At 44.2% G+C, this 20363-nt stretch overlaps 1 protein-coding gene across 5 annotated transcripts in view; it reads right to left on the bottom strand.

The window, feature by feature from the left end:
* Positions 1-16569, bottom strand: part of PIGA (phosphatidylinositol glycan anchor biosynthesis class A) — a 31057-nt gene extending 14488 nt beyond the window's left edge. Inside the window, exons 1-3 of one of the 5 annotated variants that reach the window (XM_075131462.1) lie at positions 16330-16569; positions 14637-14750; positions 722-1506 (exon numbers count right to left, since the gene is read on the bottom strand). In XM_075131462.1, coding sequence (XP_074987563.1) covers positions 722-1436 — 715 coding nt within the window. In that variant the 5' untranslated portion in view covers positions 1437-1506; positions 14637-14750; positions 16330-16569. Of the gene's footprint in view, positions 1-721; positions 1507-5330; positions 5680-5763; positions 5849-14636; positions 14751-16329 lie in introns of those variants that run through there. The other 4 variants (XM_048861515.2, XM_048861507.2, XM_048861543.2 and 1 more) reach the window with 4 other exon arrangements.
* Between the last annotated feature and the right edge of the window lie 3794 nt (positions 16570-20363).

The raw sequence follows: 20363 nt of genomic DNA on the forward strand, positions 1-20363 counted from the left end.
ACTTTAATGGGGTTCTGTGTGAGTGCAGCAAGGTGCTCATTTCCACTGACTGTAGAAATGGGACCTTACTGTAGAGTCTTTACAAGACCAAAATTTAAAGAAATCTGACCAAAGTGTACACATATTCAAAATCTAAGACCAAAGAATTTAAAAAAACAAACAAACAGTGGACGTAGGTTTAATTTTTCTTTTAACAAAAACATTCCCCTGCACCCCAGTACCAGCCTCCCACAGAAGTCTGGCTTGGCTGGATTTGCTGCAGGAAGGCATGGAGACAGATGTTGAAAGCCCAGTCTCGGGGTCTTAAAGGCCACGGACCTCCCCTGTGGAACTGTGTGGGTCTTTGGGGCTCACTACATAGGTCACTCCCAGGGGACTGGAGACAGGCTGGGGGCATAACACAGACCCTGTGACTCCATGACAGCTGCTGAGTACCCTGTCACTTGGTGACTCACAGGATTGGCTGTTCAGGGCCAGCTTCTGTTCCAATGAAGTCAATAAGAGTTAAGCCCCTTAGGATCAGGCCCTTAGACTTAATACATGGAAGTGGAAAGAGGGAAATGAGTGAAACAACTGTTTCAGATTAAACGCATTATCAATTGGTCACAGATATGGTGTCTGTATTCACTTGCTTAAACAATGAACATTTCTTACCACCCATTTAAAAAAAAAAGAGAAAAAAAATTATTTGAAAAACAACTTACAGTTTGGACCTCATTACCTTTTCTGTAAACAAGCCTGCTGACAACAACAACTGTTATCGTACTATCATCCCTCCTACTTGGGTCTGGAGTGAAGTCGGTGGGATCAACAGCATTAGGGATGACAGATACGATCTCAGGATTCAGTGCTGCTCTTAGTACAGTGTTTTCCTTGCTAGTGTAAGAGACACAAATGATGTGGTTTGTATCACACAGTGAAACAGTTAGAAGTTTGTTCGTAAGCACCGAACTGACATCAGCAAATCCAAAGAGAGAATGGTCTGTAAAAACTGTCTGTAGTCCCATTGTCTTGGCATGGAAAAGCGCATCATGAGCCATGGAAGAAAATGAACTATGGGAATGGACTATGGTGACTCTCTCCCGCACAAATATGTACCTGAGCAGAGGCAGACTGTGGAAGAGCGTTGTTGCTGTAGACTGATTGTACATGACCTTTAAAGGTAAATAATAAACTTTCAGACCATTGGCGAGGTAACGAATGCCTTTTCGGTTTCCATAAGCATGGGTGACAATTATAACTTTGTGCCCTCTTTCAATCAGGCAATGTGACAGCTGGTAGATGTGACTTTCCACTCCTCCCATATTTGGATAAAAAAAATCAGACACCATGCATATACTATGTGTTCGAATTCCAGTTGCTAGGGCTTTTACACAGTTAATGGAGGAAGCTGGAGAGAGAGTGTGTCCATGGCATCCTATTCTTCTGCAAGCCATACTTAGAAAAAGTTCAGAAATCAGTCCTTCTGGTAGCCAGCCAATTTGTAGATTTGGGCCTGCTCATTACCTAAGATGGTGAAAAAAAATATTTATTGACAAATACGCAAAGAAGCAAGGCTTAAGACTATCACTTCTACAAGGAGCTTCATGCTACAGCAATATAAGCATTTTAGTTTCTGCAGGGCTGGTGCTAGCTTTTGGGGAGCTCTATGCCATCCACTTATGATGGAACCCACTCTCCTTCCCAGCCACATCCTACCTTTGGTAACTACCTCCCTCATGAATTTGTGAGGCTCCATGGCCTCTTGTGATTCTGTCTCCTCATCCCATGGACCATCAAGCAAGAAGCTAGAGGTGTTCTTTGGCTCTGAGTGGCAGGAAGACAGAACCCCTGATCTCTTCTGCAGTTTTCTGTGACCAAACAGGACACTGGATAGGGAATTGGGGATGATACCAGGCTGATGGGCCACTTACATAGTTGCCACAAAACTCTGCTTAGGAATAAAAGCTCAAGAATTATATGCAATATTGTAGTACTGAATTACCATGTCATACCAACAGAGCACTTACCAATGTGCCTTAGACACGGTTAATAAAAGACCAATAAAAGTGCTTAATTTTATAGGTTTCAGAGTAACAGCCGTGTTCGTCTGTATTCGCAAAAAGGAGTACTTGTGGCACCTTAGAGACTAACCAATTTATTTGAGCATGAGCTTTCGTGAGCTACAGCTCACTTCATCGGATGCATGCCGTGGAAACTGCAGCAGACTTTATTTATACACAGAGAATATGAAAAAATACCTCCTCCCACCCCACTGTCCTGTCCTGTGGGGTGGGAGGAGGTATTTTTTCATATTCTCTGTGTATAAATAAAGTCTGCTGCAGTTTCCATGGCATGCATCCGATGAAGTGAGCTGTAGCTCACGAAAGCTCATGCTCAAATAAATTGGTTAGTCTCTAAGGTGCCACAAGTACTCCTTTTCTTAATTTTATAAAAGCCACTATTACAGTAACAACATGTTCCACATTCTTTTAAACAATAATACATCTTAAAAAATGTATATTGGCCTTTCATTAACATAATGCTAGTGAGTATAGTACAATATACTATATACTAGTATATATTTTACACACATAGTTACAGTCCTATTAAGAGAAGAGGATCATTATCACACCATCTTAAAGTAAAAACTCCAAAGACTCAGACTTGTCTTTTCATCTCATGTCTTGGCATTCACTCTTTACACTTTGTATTAAGAAGAGTTCCCCCCGCCCTTGTAAGCATATGTTATCTTTTCTGTATATCAACAGTTTTTAAGCTCTTTAAGCCAGGACTTAATTATTGTAAAATACCATATGCTTTTTTTTCAAAATGCAGGGATCATTACTATGATGACCATAAAAATTCTGGTCAGTTTTCTGAGTTTCTGACCCACATATTCATATCATTGGCGCCAGTCATGTAAAGGAGTCCTTGCTCATGTTACTCATTAACTTCACAGGGACTCCATACAGTGGTCTACACCCGCAGATTCCTTTGCAGGACTAAGGCTATATTTTGTACAGCCATAGGTTCTGTTTTTGCATAACAATTTTTAAAGAAATCTAACCAACATCATAAGATTTTACTTCATCTGTAAAACAAAGTGAGGCAACTCCTATCTAAAACAGTTTTGAAGGCCACACAGGACCACTTCATCATCTAATCCAGTGGTTCTCAAACTGTGGTCCACGGACTAAGTCTAAGATTTCCAAAGGGGTCTGCACCTCCATTTAAAAATTTTTAGGGGTCCACAAATGAAAAAAGGTTGAAAACCACTGATCTAGTCTGGACTACTGTATCTCACAGACCACAAAACTTAATACAGCTATACCTGCATCATGCCCAATAAATTGTTTTTTTTACTAAAGTACATCTTCCAGACACAAGGTCCAGGTCTTGGTTTACAAATGCTGCACTTTCAATACATGCATGCAGTGTTGTTGCAGACATGTCAGTCCCAGGATATTAGAGGGACAAGATGGATGAGATAATATATTTTATTGGACCAACTCCTGTTGGTGAGAGACACAAGCTTTTGAGCTATACCACAAAACCAATGATATACTGACTACATCGATGATATTTTCATCTTCTGGACAGATGACAAACTCCCTCGTAGATTGCCACCACAACTTCAACAACCACCACCTGTCCATTAAACTCTCTCTGGAACACTCCCACACTAGCATCAACTTCTTGGACACCACAATCAGCTTCAAAAGTGGAACCCTACAGACAACAGGTACAAGAAACCTACGGATCCCTACATCTACTTTCACAGATCCAGTAACCACCCCAAACACAACAAGAAATCTGTTATCTACAGCCAGGCACTTAGGCCTGGGCTACACTGGGGGGGCGGGAGAGGTGGGGGGGAAATCGATCTAAGATACGCAACTTCAGCTACAAGAATAGCATAGCTGAAGTCAACATATCTTAGCTTGATTTAGAATCAATTACTTCGCACCCTCGCAGCGCGGGATCGATGGCCGCCGCTCCTCCATTGACTCCGCTTCTGCCTCTCACCGTGGTGGAGTTCTGGAGTCGACAGCAGAGCAATCGGGGATTGATTTATCGTGTCTACGCTAGGCACGATAAATCGATCCCCAATAGATCGATCACTACCCGCCGATCCAGCGGGTAGTGTAGACGTGGCTGATACCACAGACTATGCTCTGAAGAGAAAGTCCGAGATACACACCTTAACGTACTCAAAAATGTCTTCCACCAGAGACATTCCACAGAGAAGACATTCCACCAGAGAAGTAGATTGCAACATTAAATGGGCTCCCCAAATCCCCCGAAAGAACCTGCTTTAATACAGAAATAAACGCTTTTCCAACTGCACACCCCTAGTTGTTACCTATCACCCCACAATGGAACCCATATGGGGTATCAGCAAACAATTACAACCCATACTCAATGGGCATCGTACCCTGAAAGAAATATTTCCCAACCCCCCTCTTCTGGCCTTCAAAACAACCCCAAACCTCTCCAAGCTCATCATCAGAAGAAAGCTCCCCACAGACCAGATACACCAACTCAAAGCGGCACCAAACCCTGCTACTGTAACAGGTGCAAAACCTGAAGACTTATCTCTACTGCTACAATGATCAATGCCCCCACAGCACACCTTTCAAAATCCATGGGTCCTACACATGCCTATCACATGTGGTGTACCTCATCCAGTGCACTAAATGCCCCAATAGCACCTATACGGGTGAAACCAATCACTATGCTCTGAATTGAACTCACACAGGAAAATGATGAAAGACCAAAACACTGTATTACCTGTTGGTGAACACCTTTCACAAAGTAATCACTCTACATCTGACTCATCAGCCCTCACCCTCAAAGGAAGCTGGGACAACACCCTCAAAAGATGAGCCTAGGAACTTAAATTCATAACTTCGCTAGACACTAAAAAATCAGGGGCTGAACGGGGGACACAGGATTTATGGTTTATTACAACAATCGGTAACCCATTACCCCCTCCTTTTTGTCCTATAACTACAGGGCCCTTAACAGGCCACTTCATGGGGAATGGTCCCTTAAAATATGCTACCCATGCTAAACTATCCGTTGGGCCCTGTATTTAGCTGTCACGCCCCCAGTGCCTTTCCCAGGCCTGAAGAAGCGCTCCGCTCCCTGCAGCTGAAAAGCTGGTCTCTCCCACCAGCACAACCTGGTCCAACAAGAGACACTACCTCACCCACCTTGTACTTTCCTCACAGCAAAACAGCCCAGGCTTGTGCCTTCAGTGCTCGCAAAAAACATGTGGCATCGAGCCCCCCCCGCCCCGCCCTTATCTGCAACTTTGGAGCCCATCAATCGCTAACGTCAATGACCTTGAGCCTCCACCGCACTGTAAGAAAATTCACCCCGTTCAGGGGGCTCTGCAGGACGGGAATACGCCGCTGCACAAGCGGCCGCCGGCCGCTGCGATGTCTGGCTATGGGAACGGGAGGGGGGACCGGGACCGGGACCGGGACCGGGCTGCGCTTGGCGCGACGCGTAAGACGCTGCCGCGGGGAGAGACAAGCCCACCTGCGCGGGGCTGCAGCGCGCGGCCAGGGGTCGGGGCCGCCACACAAGGGCAGGGATCGTGGCCCGGAGCGGGCGGGGGGTTCTCAGCAGCCGCCGCCGCCGCCGCCGAGCGAGGCCGAGGCCGCCTGACAGGCCGGAGCTGGGGTGGGGGAGGGGGAACAGACGGGGCGGGGGGGGGGAGCCCGCGGACAGCCCCAGCCCAAAGGAGGGAGGGGGACAGAGACACTCGCGTACCTGCCGCCGGCCGGGCCCACCCATTTCCGGGCAGCAGGGAGCGGCAGCCATTCGCCGTCCCTCCTGTCGCCTAGGCAACAGCCCCGCCCCCGCTGCTTGCCGGGGCGCCCCGCCTCAGCGCCCGAGCAGCCAACCAACGGAGCGGGCAGCTTCAAGTCACGCGGGGCAAGAGCAGCCAATCGGAAGCCTCGGTTCCGTTCAGCCTTGGAACGCTGAGAGGGGAAGGGGGCGGAACGTGGCGTCCCTGGCGTACTGAGGCGCTCAGTGCCCGGACTTCCCTTTAACCCCTTCCTCGCACTAGCGCTGGGGTTCCTCGTGCGAACGCGGGAGCACTCACCCCCGTGGCCTGCGCTCGCAGGGGTGGGTGGGTGGGTGTGTGTTTGCGGGGGGGGTCCTGTGATCTGAGGTTTCTGAGCCGGCCGCTGGGTGCCTCTTCAAGCTTTTCTCTGCAGCGGGGAGGGCTAGAAGCTTACTCGTCTAGACAGCTGGGATTCTCACGCACTCACCTGACTCCGGGAGGTGGGGCTCTAAGAATTCCACCATGAATGGCAAGACTCATGATAAAATTCCAAGGGATACCAAACTCATGTGTGTTTCTGATGTCCCACAGCACTCGCCCTGGAGTCAGCTGCTACCAACCAGTCCACACCGCTACTGCCACTGCCACCACCACCCATGGCAAGGATCACTACTGCTCCTTGCCAAGAGTGCTGACCTGTGGAGTCCCTCAGGGCTCAGTCCTGTTCTTATTCAAATATTTATGTGCAAATCTTTGATCGAGATGACCTCCTGAGGTCCCTTCCAACCCAGATATTCTATGATTCTGTGACACAGGCTGCAATGCCAATATGCGTCTGACCTGCAGATATCTGTATCCTACCAGCAGAAGACACCATTGGGTCACAGATAGCATAGTGCTTGGCTGAATGAAAACTAGCTGTCTCAAATTCAGGATCAGGGGGTAGTCGTGTTAGTCTGTATCCACAAAAAAAAACAAGGAGTCCGGTGACACCTTAAAGACTCTTTTCAGAGTAGCAGCCATGTTAGTTTGTATTCGCAAAAAGAAAAGGAGGACTTGTGGCGCCTTAGAGACTAGCCAATTTATTTGAACATAAGCTTTCGTGAGCTACAGCTCACTTCATTGGATGCATTCAGTGGAAAATATAGTGGGGAGATTTGTATACATAGAGAACATGAAACAATGGGTGTTACCATACACACTGTAAGGAGAGTGATCAGGTAAAGTGAGCTATTACCAGCAAGGGGGGGGGGGGGAGAACCTTTTGTAGTGATAATCAAGGTGGGCCATTTCCAGTAGTTGACAAGAACATCTGAGAAACAGGCGGCGGGGGGGAGGGAGGGGAAGAAATAAACATGGGGAAATAGTTTTACTTTGTGTAATGACCCATCCACTCCCAGTCTCTATTCAAGCCTAAGTTAATTGTATCCAATTTGCAAATTAATTCCAATTCAGCAGTCTCTTGTTGGAGTCTGTTTCTGAAGTCTTTTTGTTGAAGAATAGCCACTTTTAGGTCAGAAATTGAGTGACCAGAGAGATTTCTCTGACTGGTTTATGAATGTTATAATTCTTGACATCTGATTTGTGTCCATTTATTCTTTTACGTAGAGACTGTCTAGTTTGACCAATGTACATGGCAGAGGGGCATTGCTGGCACATGACGGCATATATCACATTGGTAGATGTGCAGGTGAACGAGCCTCTGCTAGTGTTTGTGATGTGATTAGGCCCTGTGATGGTGTCCCCTGAATAGATATGTGGACACAGTTGGCAACGGGCTTTGTTGCAAGGATATGTTCCTGGCTTAGTGGTTCTGTGGTGTGGTGTGTGGTTGCTGGTGAGTATTTGCTTCAGGCTTGGGGGGCTGTCTGTAAGCAAGGGCTGGCCTGTCTCCCAAGATTTGTGAGAGCGATGGGTCGTCCTTCAGGATAGGTTGTAGATCCTTGATGATGCTTTGGAGAGGTTTTAGTTGGGGGCTGAAGGTGATGGCTAGTGGCTTTCTATTATTTTCTTTGTTGGGCCTGTTCTGTAGTAGGTGACTTCTGGGTACTCTTCTGGCTCTGTCAATCTGGCTCTGTCAATCTCTCTCCTACTGGTAATAGCTCATCTTAAGTGATCACTCTCCTTACAGTGTGCATGATAAACACCCATTTTTTTCATGTTCTGTGTGTATATAAATCTCCTCACTGTATTTTCCACTGAATGCATCCGATGAACTGAGCTGTAGCTCACGAAAGCTTATGCTCAAATAAATTGGTTAGTCTCTAAGGTGCCACAAGTACTCCTTTTCTTAAAGACTCTGTTAGTCTTTAAGGTGCCACCGGACTCCTTATTGTTTAAATTCAGGAAAGAGCAAAGTAATTCCAGTAAAAGGAAGTAATCACTTAAAGGTTCTATTCAGCATCAACCTCTCTGGCATTGTTGGTATGCAGCCTTGGGATCATGCTGATCCTGGAGAATCACCAGTTATCAAGAAAACTCATAATCCTTTTAAGATGTTGATTGGTCACAACAGTTTATATGTTTGTCACTTGTTGTCTGGAGTACTGCAGTTCTTTCCATCTCAGCCTGAGAAAATTCACAATGACTCCTGGGCAACACCAGATCCAAAAGGTGCCGCTCAGGGGTCTGACACTGAGTTACAAAACCTTCAGTGGGATAGGCCCACATTCTCTGAGAGACATCTTTTTATTCAGGAACCTGCCTTAGCAGCTATGATCTTTGGGCCCACTATATTTATCTGTCAGGTTTCAGAGTAGTAGCCATATTAGTCTGTATCCGCAAAAAGAACAGGAGTATTTGTGGCACCTTAGAGACTAACAAATTTATTAGAACATACGCTTTCGTGGGCAACAGCCCACTTGATCGGATGCATAGAATGGAACATATAGTAAGAAGATATATATTCAGATAAGGTGGAAGTTGTCGTACAAAATGTAAGAGGCTAATTAATTAAGATGAGCTGTTAGGAGGAGAAAAACACTTTTGTAGTGATAATCAAGATGGCCCATTTAGACAGTTGACAAGAAGGTGTGAGGATACTTAACATGGGGAAATAGATTCAATATGTGTAATGACCCAATCACTCCCAGTCTCTATTCAAACCCAAGTTAATGGCATCTATTTTGCATATTAATTCAAGCTCAGCAGTTTCTTGTTGGAGTCTGTCTTTGAAGCTTTTTTGTTGCAGAATTGCCACCCTTATGTCTCGTTCACCTGCATATCTACCAATGTGATATATGCCATCATGTGCCAGCAATGCCCCTCTGCCATGTACATTGGCCAAATCAGACAGTCTGTACGCCAGTGGTTCCCAAACTTGTTCTGCCGCTTGTGCGGGGAAAGCCCCTACTGGGCCGGGCCGGTTTGTTTACCTGCCGCAAAGGAAATAAAGTCACTATCGTTTAAAAAACATGTATTCTTTATTAATTGATTATAAAAATAGGGAGATAACTCACAAGGTAGCCCCGGGGGGGGGGGTGTAGGAGGAGGGTAGGAGGGAAGGAAAAGGCCACTTCAAAACTTGTTGAATGACAGCCTTCTGTTGCTTGGGCTGTCCACTGGGGTGGAGTGGTTGGGTGCCCGGAGCCTCCCCGCGGTGTTCTTGGGCGTCTGGGTGAGGAGGCTATGGAACTAGGGGAGGAGGGAGGGCGGTTAAACAGGGGCTGCAGCGGCAGTCTGTGATCCTGCTGCCGTTCATGAACCTCCACCAGATGCCGGAGAATGTCCGTTTGATCCCGCAGAAGCCCCAGTGTTGCATCAAGCCTCCTCTGATCCTCCTGCCACCACCTCTCCTCACGTTCATCAGCCACTTTCCTGTACTCTGCTATTGTGTCCCTCCACACATTCTGCTGAGCTCTGTAAGTGCCAGACGACTGCATGAGCTCAGAGAACATTTCATAGTGCGTGCGTTTTTTTCGCTGCCTTATCTGAGATCGCCTTTAGGTCGGAGGAGGGAGGCTTGAAACATTTGCAGCTGCTGGAGGGAAAAAAGGGGAGTGAAGTATTTAAAAAGATACATTTTACAGAACAATGGCTATACTTTTTTAAGGTGAACAACACTATTCACATTACATAGGACGTGATTTTGGTACAAGGTCACATTTTGCATCTTATATTGAGTGCCTGTGGCTTTGGTGTTCGAGATCATACATGCAGTGCTGGGCAACAGAATTCGGCTTGCAGGCGGCCATGGTAAGCCATAGTCTTTCGGCTTCTGCAACCTTCATAACAGCAGCGCCCTCCTCTCCCATACCAAGCAAAGCATGTTGAGTTGGCAATTTAGTGCTGCGGTTTTCCTGTTAACATGCAGCAGCAGAAACCAAACTAACCCCCCAACCCCGCATCCAATTCTCTGGGATGATTGCTTTACCCCTCACCCCACTGTGTGGCTGGTATCAGGGAAGATCCCTGCTAGCCAAACGTGAACAACTCAGCGCCAATGCTCCCCCCCGCCCTCCCCGCCCATCTCGTGGCTAAATGCGGGGAGGATTTCTTTTTCAGCCATAGGCAAACAGCCTAGAAGGAACGGCCACCTCTGAATGTCCCCTTAATTAAATTCCCATATTTCAACCAGGTTACCATGAACGATATCACTCTCCTGGGGATAACACAAAGAGATAAAGAATGGATGTTGCTTGAATGCCAGCAAACACCGGGACCATACGCTGCCAGGCTTTGTCATGCGATGATACTAGATTACTTGCCTCTAGCATGGCGTGGTAAAATGTCCTACCATGGAGGACGGAATAAGGCTGCTCTCCCCAGAAACCTGTTGCAAAGGCTTTTAGAGTACCTCCAGACAGCTTCATGGACATGTCCCTGGAGGATTATTGCTCCATCCCCAGACACGTTAACAGACTTTTCCAGTAGCTGTACTGGCCACGAATGCATCCCAAGTCCTCAGGGCTACTTAATCATTAAAAACGCTTCTTTTATAACATGTATTATATTTTAAAAGGTACACTCACCAGAGGTCCCTTCTCCGGCTTGGTTGGGTTGGGAGGGTATTTCAGTCAGGGTGATAAAAAGATCCTGGCCATCAGGGAGAACAGCGTGCTGTGTGCTCTCCTCTAGCTCGTCCTCCTCCTCCTCATCTTCCCGGTCCGCAAAATCCTGAGGCATGGTGGAGAGTACCCCATCATTGGAGTCCATGGACAGGGGTGGGGTAGCGGTGACGGCCCCCCCTAGAATTGCATGCAGCTCAACGTAGAAGCAGCATGTTTGGAGCTCTGTCCCAGAGCGTCCGTCTGATTCTTTTGTTTTCTAGTACACTTGTCTGAGCTCCTTAAGTTTCACGCGGCACTGTGTTGCGTCCCTGCTGTAGCCTCTGTCCCTCATGGCCTCAGAGATTTTTTGAAATGTTTTATCATTTCGTCTTTTGGAATGTAGTTCTGATAACATGGATTCCTCTCCCCATACAGGAATCAGATCCAGTACCTCCCGTTCGGTCCATGCTGGAGCTCTTTTGCGATTCTGGGACTGCATGGTCACCTGTGCTGATGAGCTCGCCTGGCCAAACAGGAAATGAGATTCAAAAGTTCCCAGGGCTTTTCCTGTACACCTGACCAGTGCATCCAAGTTCAGAGTGCTGTCCAGAGTGGTCACAATGGTGCACTGTGGGATAGCTCCCGGAGGTCAATACCTTCAAATTGCGTCCACGCTAACCCTAATTTGAAACGGTGATGTCGATTTCAGTGCTAATCCCCTCATTGGGGAAGAGTACAGAAATAGGTTTTAAGAGCCCTTTATGTCTAAAAAAATGGCTTCGTTGTGTGGACGGGTGCAGGGTTAATTCGATTTAACGCTGCTAAATCCGAAATAAACTCATAGTGTGGACCAGGCCCAAGTGATGATGTTCCTGACATCTATACTACAGCACTGTAGCAAACATGCACCAATAAAGAATCATATAAAATCAAATGGAGTTGTGATGGGCTGTACGTACTGTCCTCAGAGTTTGGCATCAAGGAAGTTAAATTTCTTCCTTGGACTGAAGAAAGCTGATGGGCTCTGCCCTATAGAGATTGGTTTAGGCCCCAATTCTGTAAACACTTAAATGCACATGCTTGACTTTACTACTGTGAATAGTCCCACAATGGAGTATCGGGGCCTTAAATGCCAGGTATGGAACAAGATTGTTAGGTGAAGCTGAGCAGGATGTAGTAAAGAACAACGAAGAGGCATATGAGGAAAAAATAGGTTTTTTGGTCTGTGGTCATGATAGCTTTGCCTCTGCTCTGAGGTGAAGAGGGAATTGATATTTTGTGCCTCTACTCTGAAGTGAAAGGTAAACTGTTCTTGGTTTTCATTTTGTGTTTCTGGCTGGACGTATTCTATAGTAATAGAGAGTGGAGATTTTTGGCATTGCTGCCTGAGATGACGTTGAGAGAAGAAACTGTCCACGTTAGCAATTTTTGAAAGTGTGAGAATAATAGGTTACTGTAACACTCTAGGCTGACTGGTGCTGCATTATTTCTGTAGATCAGTGGTACTCGGACTAAGGCTCGCAAGCCACAAGTGGCTCTTTAATGGGTCTCCTGCAACTTTTTGCAGGATGTGATATTAACTGTGTGATTTAATTATTAAACAACATAGTAAAAGCATCTTGATCATTAACCAATTGTAATTCATAAAATAATAATACTTGGTCAGTCATTTTGCTGTGAGAATTTGAGAGAGAGAATAAAGGAAACAATGAATTTACACTACTGTGGTTCTTTTGGGTAATGTTGATCACTAATTTGGCTCCTGAACCACTGCAGTCTGAGTCTCATTGCTGTAGATGTAGAGCCGGTCAAATACTTGACACAGCCCAACAATTGGTCAAGAAGGATAATGACATTATATCCAAACACTTGTTTTTCCTTAAAATCCCACCTGTAAATCTTCTGACTTAGTAGATAATAAAACCTCATGGACACAGACAAGATTTTACTTTAGTGTAAGATTTTAAATAACCAACCAAGGGGTTAAGCAGCACAGTCCATGGATAAAATGACACATATACATAGTAAAAATGTACTTATTTCGCTGGTTTGAAATGCCCTCTCAGAGTCCTGAAAATAAGTTATCTTTTTTCCACGCTGCAAACTCAGATCCCCGCCAGCTCCTTGCCATCCACTGTTTCTAATGCAGCTGAACTTATATATTTTTTTCAACCATGGAATTAGAGACGGAAGCTACCTATTGGGTCACCTTGTCTAGCTTCCTGCCAGTGTAGGATTGTTCCCCTCAGTGTGCTGAGACCATTCCAAAATCTGAAGGCCCAGTCCTCCCCCATGAAGACTTCAGGATCAGATCCTGATAATGTGCCTTGTTATGTAATTTGGCCCAATATTCAGCCTACACTTTTCTTTGCTCACTTTTCTTCACTGGACCTTTTAGAGCACCCTAATAACGGCTTTGTGAGTGTTAACTTGCAGAGAGGGTACAGATCTAAACCTCCAGCTCCCTAGTCCTGGAGCTGGACCCAAACTGGACAGATTGGACACGTGTTTTTCCCCATTTGTGCATCAACAATGTTAGCACAGATCCAGGAAGGCCAATCTTACAAAATAATTATTTTTGTGATAAATCAGATTTTGAATTTAAATAACCAATATTAGACATCATCCCTTTAGAAAAATAATCCTTATAATTAATGCCATAAAATCAGTACAAAATAAATGGCAAAAACTCTAAGATGGTTCTCGCATTAAAATGTTAACGAAAGTGGTTTGTTCGTATAAATTAGGGAAAATGCTGTTAGAACAATAGATGGAGCTAGAGGAGCCTTAAAATTTACTGATTCAAGTGTGTTGTGAATCAAGGCACTGCCTGCCTAGGTTTGAATGCAGTTGTGTAAACCCAGCAGCCGTGTGAAAGGACTCTGTGACAATGTGATATATTATAGTTATTTCCTTCAACTATCTAACTGAACGTGCAAAGATTATTAAATTCATTATTACTAGTACTACATGCATTTGAGGTACCCATTGCTGTAGCATCTTGGATGCCTTCTACAGAGCTTGGATTAAGAGCAAACTGTATTTCCCATCTAAAAGTATATATATATATATATATATATATATACTGTATCATGAACTATGTAATCTTAAAGGGCAGAAGTGAAAAATTTAGCCAGTTGGTTAAAAGCTAGCCTACTTTATAAAAAACGAGTACTCAATTGTAACTTTAAAAATCAATAAAAAGTGAAACAAGTATTTCTTTAAAAGGATACACAGGATAATCCCAGATTGGAGATAGACTACATGGATTTAAAAGGTCTTTTGATAAATAGCACATTTGTAATCCAATTAAAAAAATGTTACAGTTCATTAAATGGGTAACATCTAGTAAACAAATCTTTCACAGTTCTTATTAATTTGGTGAGCTCTGCTTTGTAATACAGTATTTATATAAAAAGAAAAGGAGTACTTGTGGCACCTTAGAGACTAACAAATCTAAGGTGCCACAAATCCTCCTTTTCTTTTTGCGGACACAGACTAACATGGCTGCTACTCTGAAACCAGTATTTATATAATTTCTTTTTTGCTTCAAGAATAGAGCTGGACAAATATTGCACAATCATGTTTGAACATCCATTCCAATTCTGAGTAGTGTTCACGTCAACAGGGTCCATCCCCCTTTTAATTAACTTCCTTGGGATTATTCTCAGTAGTAATGCACTATGCTTACCAGTAAGGTTCATTCATAACAAGCAAGTAATTCTTTATCGGGAAAGAAAGAAAAGTAAAGTCCTCCATGAAATCCACTAGGGATGTTGCCATGCAGATATAATTTTCCAGGGGAGTAACTTAGTTTAGGTATTTAGGTGATGTACTCAATACAAAACCCTAGATAGATACTTTACCCTGCAACAGTGTCCGTGGATTCAGATAACGGGTTGGGTGAGTGTGATGAGAGAGAATGTGATGGGTTAATCAGTTTAGTGTTCATCACATTCTCACCTGGGCTTGTGAAATAACTGCAAATAAACCAAACATTAGAATTAGAGTCTTCATAAAGAAAGAATCGCCACTGTAACCAAGCACACTCCAGGCCAGGAAACTAGATGAAACACTTCCTGATCTATTGCTATCTTGTCACCCAACCTTAGATTATTTCTCAACAACCAAATATCACATTTTAAAAAAAATCTAACAATGTAGAATCAGGGAGTCATTGACCATCCAATTATAAACATTTTAAAGTATGTTAGATTTGGCTCTTCAGAAACCTGGCAGCACTTGCTGTTCTGCAGAGGATCAATGCTCTCAGCCCCTGAGAAGCAGAGGGCATCTTACATTGCTTTCCAAGGAAAAATGCTGGCATGGTCTGGAAGAAAGAGATTCCAGGTTTCCTCTGCTAGAGGGAGGGGTCATCCCAATGAAGGGCCTTTAAAAATTAGGGGCATTGTAAAATATGGTAAGAATATAAAAAAAGGGTATTGGGAGATGGGATGCCAAGTGCTGACACCACCCATCATACTTAACTGACTGGGAACAGTTTCCTTTTAAATTTAATGTAAACCAGATTTTTTTCCTCCGAGTTAAAACCTCTTGTTGATGTTTTCTGTAACTATTGATATGGGAGGCTGACAGAGGGAAAATGGATGACAGGACATCATTTGTACATCCTGGTTTGTTTATCATTCAGTGCAGAATAGATTATGTAAGTAGCATAGATTCATGTGCCTTGTTACCCACTTGTAGTTACACATGTGGTAATTCCCAGCTAGAATCCAAAATCTATATGATTACCAGGTGATAGCCTCTATCATGTTTTGCAGTTGAAAGACAAGTCCCATTGCCTGGAGAAGGTAACTCAAACCTGCTCCGGCAGGTTTGATTCTCCTTTTGTTTACACTAATGTAGCCACCTCAGTGTAATTACTGATTTAAACAAAGTTCCTCTTGATTTACACCAGTGGAAGAAGGAAGAGAAGCAGATCTTTTGCATGAGAACACCATCATTTTAATTTTCTTGTTTGAAAGGGATGGACAAATAGGCTGCTAGTCTAATTCATGCGTCCTTACATTCAGATGCTATTCAGCTTTCTGAATCAGACTAATATCCACATACAATAGTAGCCTTGAATGACCATCTCTGCTGCCACAGTATCTCCCTGTCCATTCCTCTCTCTAGTCTTCAAGGTATTTTGTACTGGACAGTGGCTCTGGACAGCTCCTTCAGGGGAGGTTGTGGAATGTGAGTAGGCCTGCATTGATGGTGGTAGTCAGTATTAATTTAGGTGAGGAATCCTCACAAGTCTGAGGTGGAGGAGATGATGCAGACCGTGCCCATCCTGCCCCTCATGTTCTTCTACTTTCAAATCCCAAACTCTGCATAGTCTGCAGAATGGGCCGGGGAACGAATACTACAGAGCTGGAGATCCACAAGTGGAGAGGGCATGAGGAACAGGGATAGATACTGCAATATTGTTTAAAAAACAATCATCTTTTAATGATCTCTTAGCTTTCTATTGCATATTCCATGTGCTGCAGGCCCTTCTACAAGTATACAAAGTATGGATTGTTTTGAAATAAGTAGGTTATTTATACTTACCAGATTTGGTTGGAGTTCTTCATTGTCATCTCCCCACGTAGGCAGAACACATGCTTCTGTCCCTCCAGAATTTAGGTAAATTTTTCATGAGCGGACAATACTTTTCAGACTGTTTCAAAGGTGGGAGATGCATCAGTGTTGAAACTTTATTATGTTTCTCATTCAGTCCAAGAAAAACACATGGAAGATGTGAAAGGGTTAGTCAGTAATTACTGGTGTTCTAATCAAACTTCATATTGGCTTTATGAGGAATTAGCCATTATTATTTAAACGTATTGAATCTTAATGTACATATTAATGTATAGAGGAGAACTGAAAAGGCCAGAATCCAGATGTAGACAGTTCTGATTATGTAAAAATGATGACATATTATAACAGGAAAGTTTAGAATTCTTACTCTGGTTATGAGATCTGTAGATCAGGGTCCATATGTTTGAAAAGCAATGCAGGCTGAACACAGTAGTAAAAGGCATGTCAAATTTCAGACAGAGATGTTCCTCTGTTCAAGCAACCTTTTTGCAGTGGAGGTCTTTTAGTCATAGGAAGAGCTAACGACATCCATCAAAATACAGATCTGCCATCAGTTTTACATGCCTCATTTAAGTCTTCTGCATTGTTATACTAAATCTCTATTATGAACTCTGTAAAGCATTTTATAATATATTGGTATGAAAGTTGATATATAAAAAGCATTTTATTTTTATGGTACATTAAAGATTTCAAAATGGATCATTTCCAGTATCTGTCAAATAAAATATCCTCAAAGGGTTTTTATAAATCCTCATCAAACTCTTGTCATTACATATCTGCTTGTGTTTCCATCTGCAACAAAGGATCCCGTCAGTGTTTTCCTTTTAGTCCTTGTTTTCCACATGGAGGATTTATGGTCTTTGCCATGGTGTTTGCAACACCCGGACCGTCTTGTGGCTGTAATAATCAAGAACCTCCCACAGAACTGGCATTTGCAGTGTTATGCTTAAACTTTTCAGCTTTTCCACATGCTGCTGTTATGTGGCATGTTATGAATATTGGGAACGTGCTCCAGTTTTGTTTTCTCACTATTCGTGTAGGATAGCAGTATGGAAAAGGACAGCTTCCAGCAACACAAACACTGACACAGGACCTTGGTGGCAGAAGATCTGCCCGCGCAGGAATTTACTGTTGAAGAAATAAGCTGCCATCTCCCTTGTGCTGGAAGGACAGGAGTGAGCCAGCACCGTTCAAAAAGTAGGCTGTGGTGGCCAGGGATGTAGGAGGATGGATGTACTGATTCAGTGCATCTTCCATCTGCAGGGTTCCCATTAAATCTACCCTTCTACACCATAGAAACCCAAGGGAGGGCAGTGCTGGAACATGGTGTCCTTTCAGGTAAATCTCCATCAAGCCATCAGGGGCCTAGCAGGTTTAGGGATTTTTTGAATTCCTGCATCAGCTGTAGGGAATCTGGCCAACTGTATACATGAGAGACAAGAAAAGCTTTGCTAATGACATCATGAATAGGTCGGAATATGAACAAGAGGCTGCTCGGCAGCTCTCCAACACCACTTTCTACAAGCCATTACCCTCTGATCCCACTGAGGGTTACCAAAAGAAAATACACCATTTGCTCAAGAAACTCTCTGAAAAAGCACAAGAACAAATCCGCACAGACACACCCCTAAAACCCTGACCTGGGGTATTCTATCTGCTACCCAAGATCCATAAACCTGGAAATCCTGGACAGCCCATCACCTCAGGCATTGGCACCCTGACAGCAGGATTGTCTAGCTATGTAGACTCCCTCCCCAGGCCCTACGCTACCAGCACTCCCAGCTATCTCCGAGACACCACTGACTTCCTGAGGAAACTACAATCCATCGGTGATCTTCCTGAAAACACCATCCTGGCCACTATAGATGTAGAAGCCCTCTACACCAACATTCCACACAAAGATGAACCACAAGCCGTCAGGAACAGTATCCCCGATAATGTCACGGCAAACCTGGTGGCTGAGCTTTGTGACTTTGTCCTCACCCATAACTATTTCTCATTTGGGGACAATGTATACCTTCAAATCAGCGGCACTGCTGTGGGTACCCAGATGGCCTCACAGTATGCCAACATTTTTATGGCTGACTTAGAACAACGCTTCCTCAGCTCTCGTCCCCTAATGCCCCTACTCTACTTGCGCTACATTGATGACATCTTCATCATTTGGACCCATGGAAAAGAAGCCCTTGAGGAATTCCACCATGATTTCAACAATTGCCATCCCACCATCAACCTCAGCCTGGACCAGTCCACACAAGAGATCCACTTCCTGGACACTATGGTGCTAATAAGCAATGCTCACAAACACCACCCTATATCGGAAACCTACTGACTGCTATGCCTACCTACATGCCTCCAGCTTTCATCCAGACCACACCACACGATCCATTGTCTACAGCCAAGCTCTGCGATACAACCGCATTTGCTCCAACCCCTCAGACAGAGACAAACACCTACAAGATCTCTATCAAGCGTTCTCACAACTACAATACCCACCTGCTGAAGTGAAGAAACAGATTGACAGAGCCAGAAGAGTACCCAGAAGTCACCTACTACAGGACAGGCCCAACAAAGAAAATAACAGAAAGCCACTAGCCATCACCTTCAGCCCCCAACTAAAACCTCTCCAATGCATCATCAAGGATCTACAACCTATCCTGAAGGACGACCCATCGCTCTCACTGATCTTGGGAGACAGGCCAGCCCTTGCTTACAGACAGCCCCCCAACCTGAAACAAATACTCACCAGCAACCACACAACAGAACCACTAACCCAGGAACCTATCCTTGCAACAAAGCCCGTTGCCAACTGAGCCCACATATCTATTTAGCGGACACCATCACAGGGCCTAATCACATCAGCCACACTATCAGAGGCTCGTTCACCTGCACATCTACCAATGTGATATATGCCATCATGTGCCAGCAATGCCCCTCTGCCATGTACATTGGTCAAACTGGACAGTCTCTACGTAAAAGAGTAAATGGACACAAATCAGATGTCAAGAATTATAACATTCAAAAACCAGTTGGAGATCACTTCAATCTCTTTGGTCACTCGATTACAGACCTAGAAGTTGCAATTCTTCAACAAAAAAACTTCAAAACCAGACTCCAACGAGAGACTGCTGAATTGGAATTAATTTGCAAACTGGATACAATTAACTTAGGCTTGAATAGAGACTGGGAGTGGATGGGTCATTACACAAAGTAAAACTATTTCCCCATGTTTATTTCTTCCCCTCCCTCCCCCCCGCCGCCTGTTTCTCAGATGTTCTTGTCAACTACTGGAAATGGCCCACCTTGACTATCACTACAAAAGGTTCCCCTCCCCCCACCCTTGCTGGTAATAGCTCACCTTACCTGATCACTCTCCTTACAGTGTGTATGGTAACACCCATTGTTTCATGTTCTCTATGTATATAAATCTCTCCACTATATTTTCCACTGAATGCATCCGATGAAGTGAGCTGTAGCTCACGAAAGCTTGTGCTCAAATAAATTTGTTAGTCTCTAAGGTGCCACAAGTACTCCTTTTCTTTTTGCTAATGTTAACTTTGATACTATGTATTATGAAGGAATGGGGACGGGGGGACAAGAAGGCAGCCCTGATCCTGCAAAGACTCATGCAGGTGCTTAATTTTGTACACTGGCAGTAGTCCTATGGAAGTCAATGGAATGACTCAGAATTGGTAAAATAAAGCACATGCCTAAGTCTTTGCAGGATCATGGCCTTCATTTTTGTATTATTTTGTTTTTTAAGAGTATCATTCCTTGGGATTACATCATAACAAACCTAATGTTAACAATGCCTCTTCCTTATCAGTTGGGTATAGAATTGTATTGCCTGATTTTTTAAAAAATTGTTTAGCTGTGCAAACAATGCTATACTAACAAAGTTTTGTGCATGTAGGCCCTGGCCCAAAATGGGAGGCAGCGTGGTGTTCAGGAAGCGCAGTTTCTCCAACAGCTCCATGACATATTGGGGAAATGTACAAGCTGCA

Source organism: Caretta caretta, chromosome 1 (assembly GCF_965140235.1).
Source record: "Caretta caretta isolate rCarCar2 chromosome 1, rCarCar1.hap1, whole genome shotgun sequence".
Taxonomy (NCBI): domain Eukaryota; kingdom Metazoa; phylum Chordata; order Testudines; family Cheloniidae; genus Caretta; species Caretta caretta.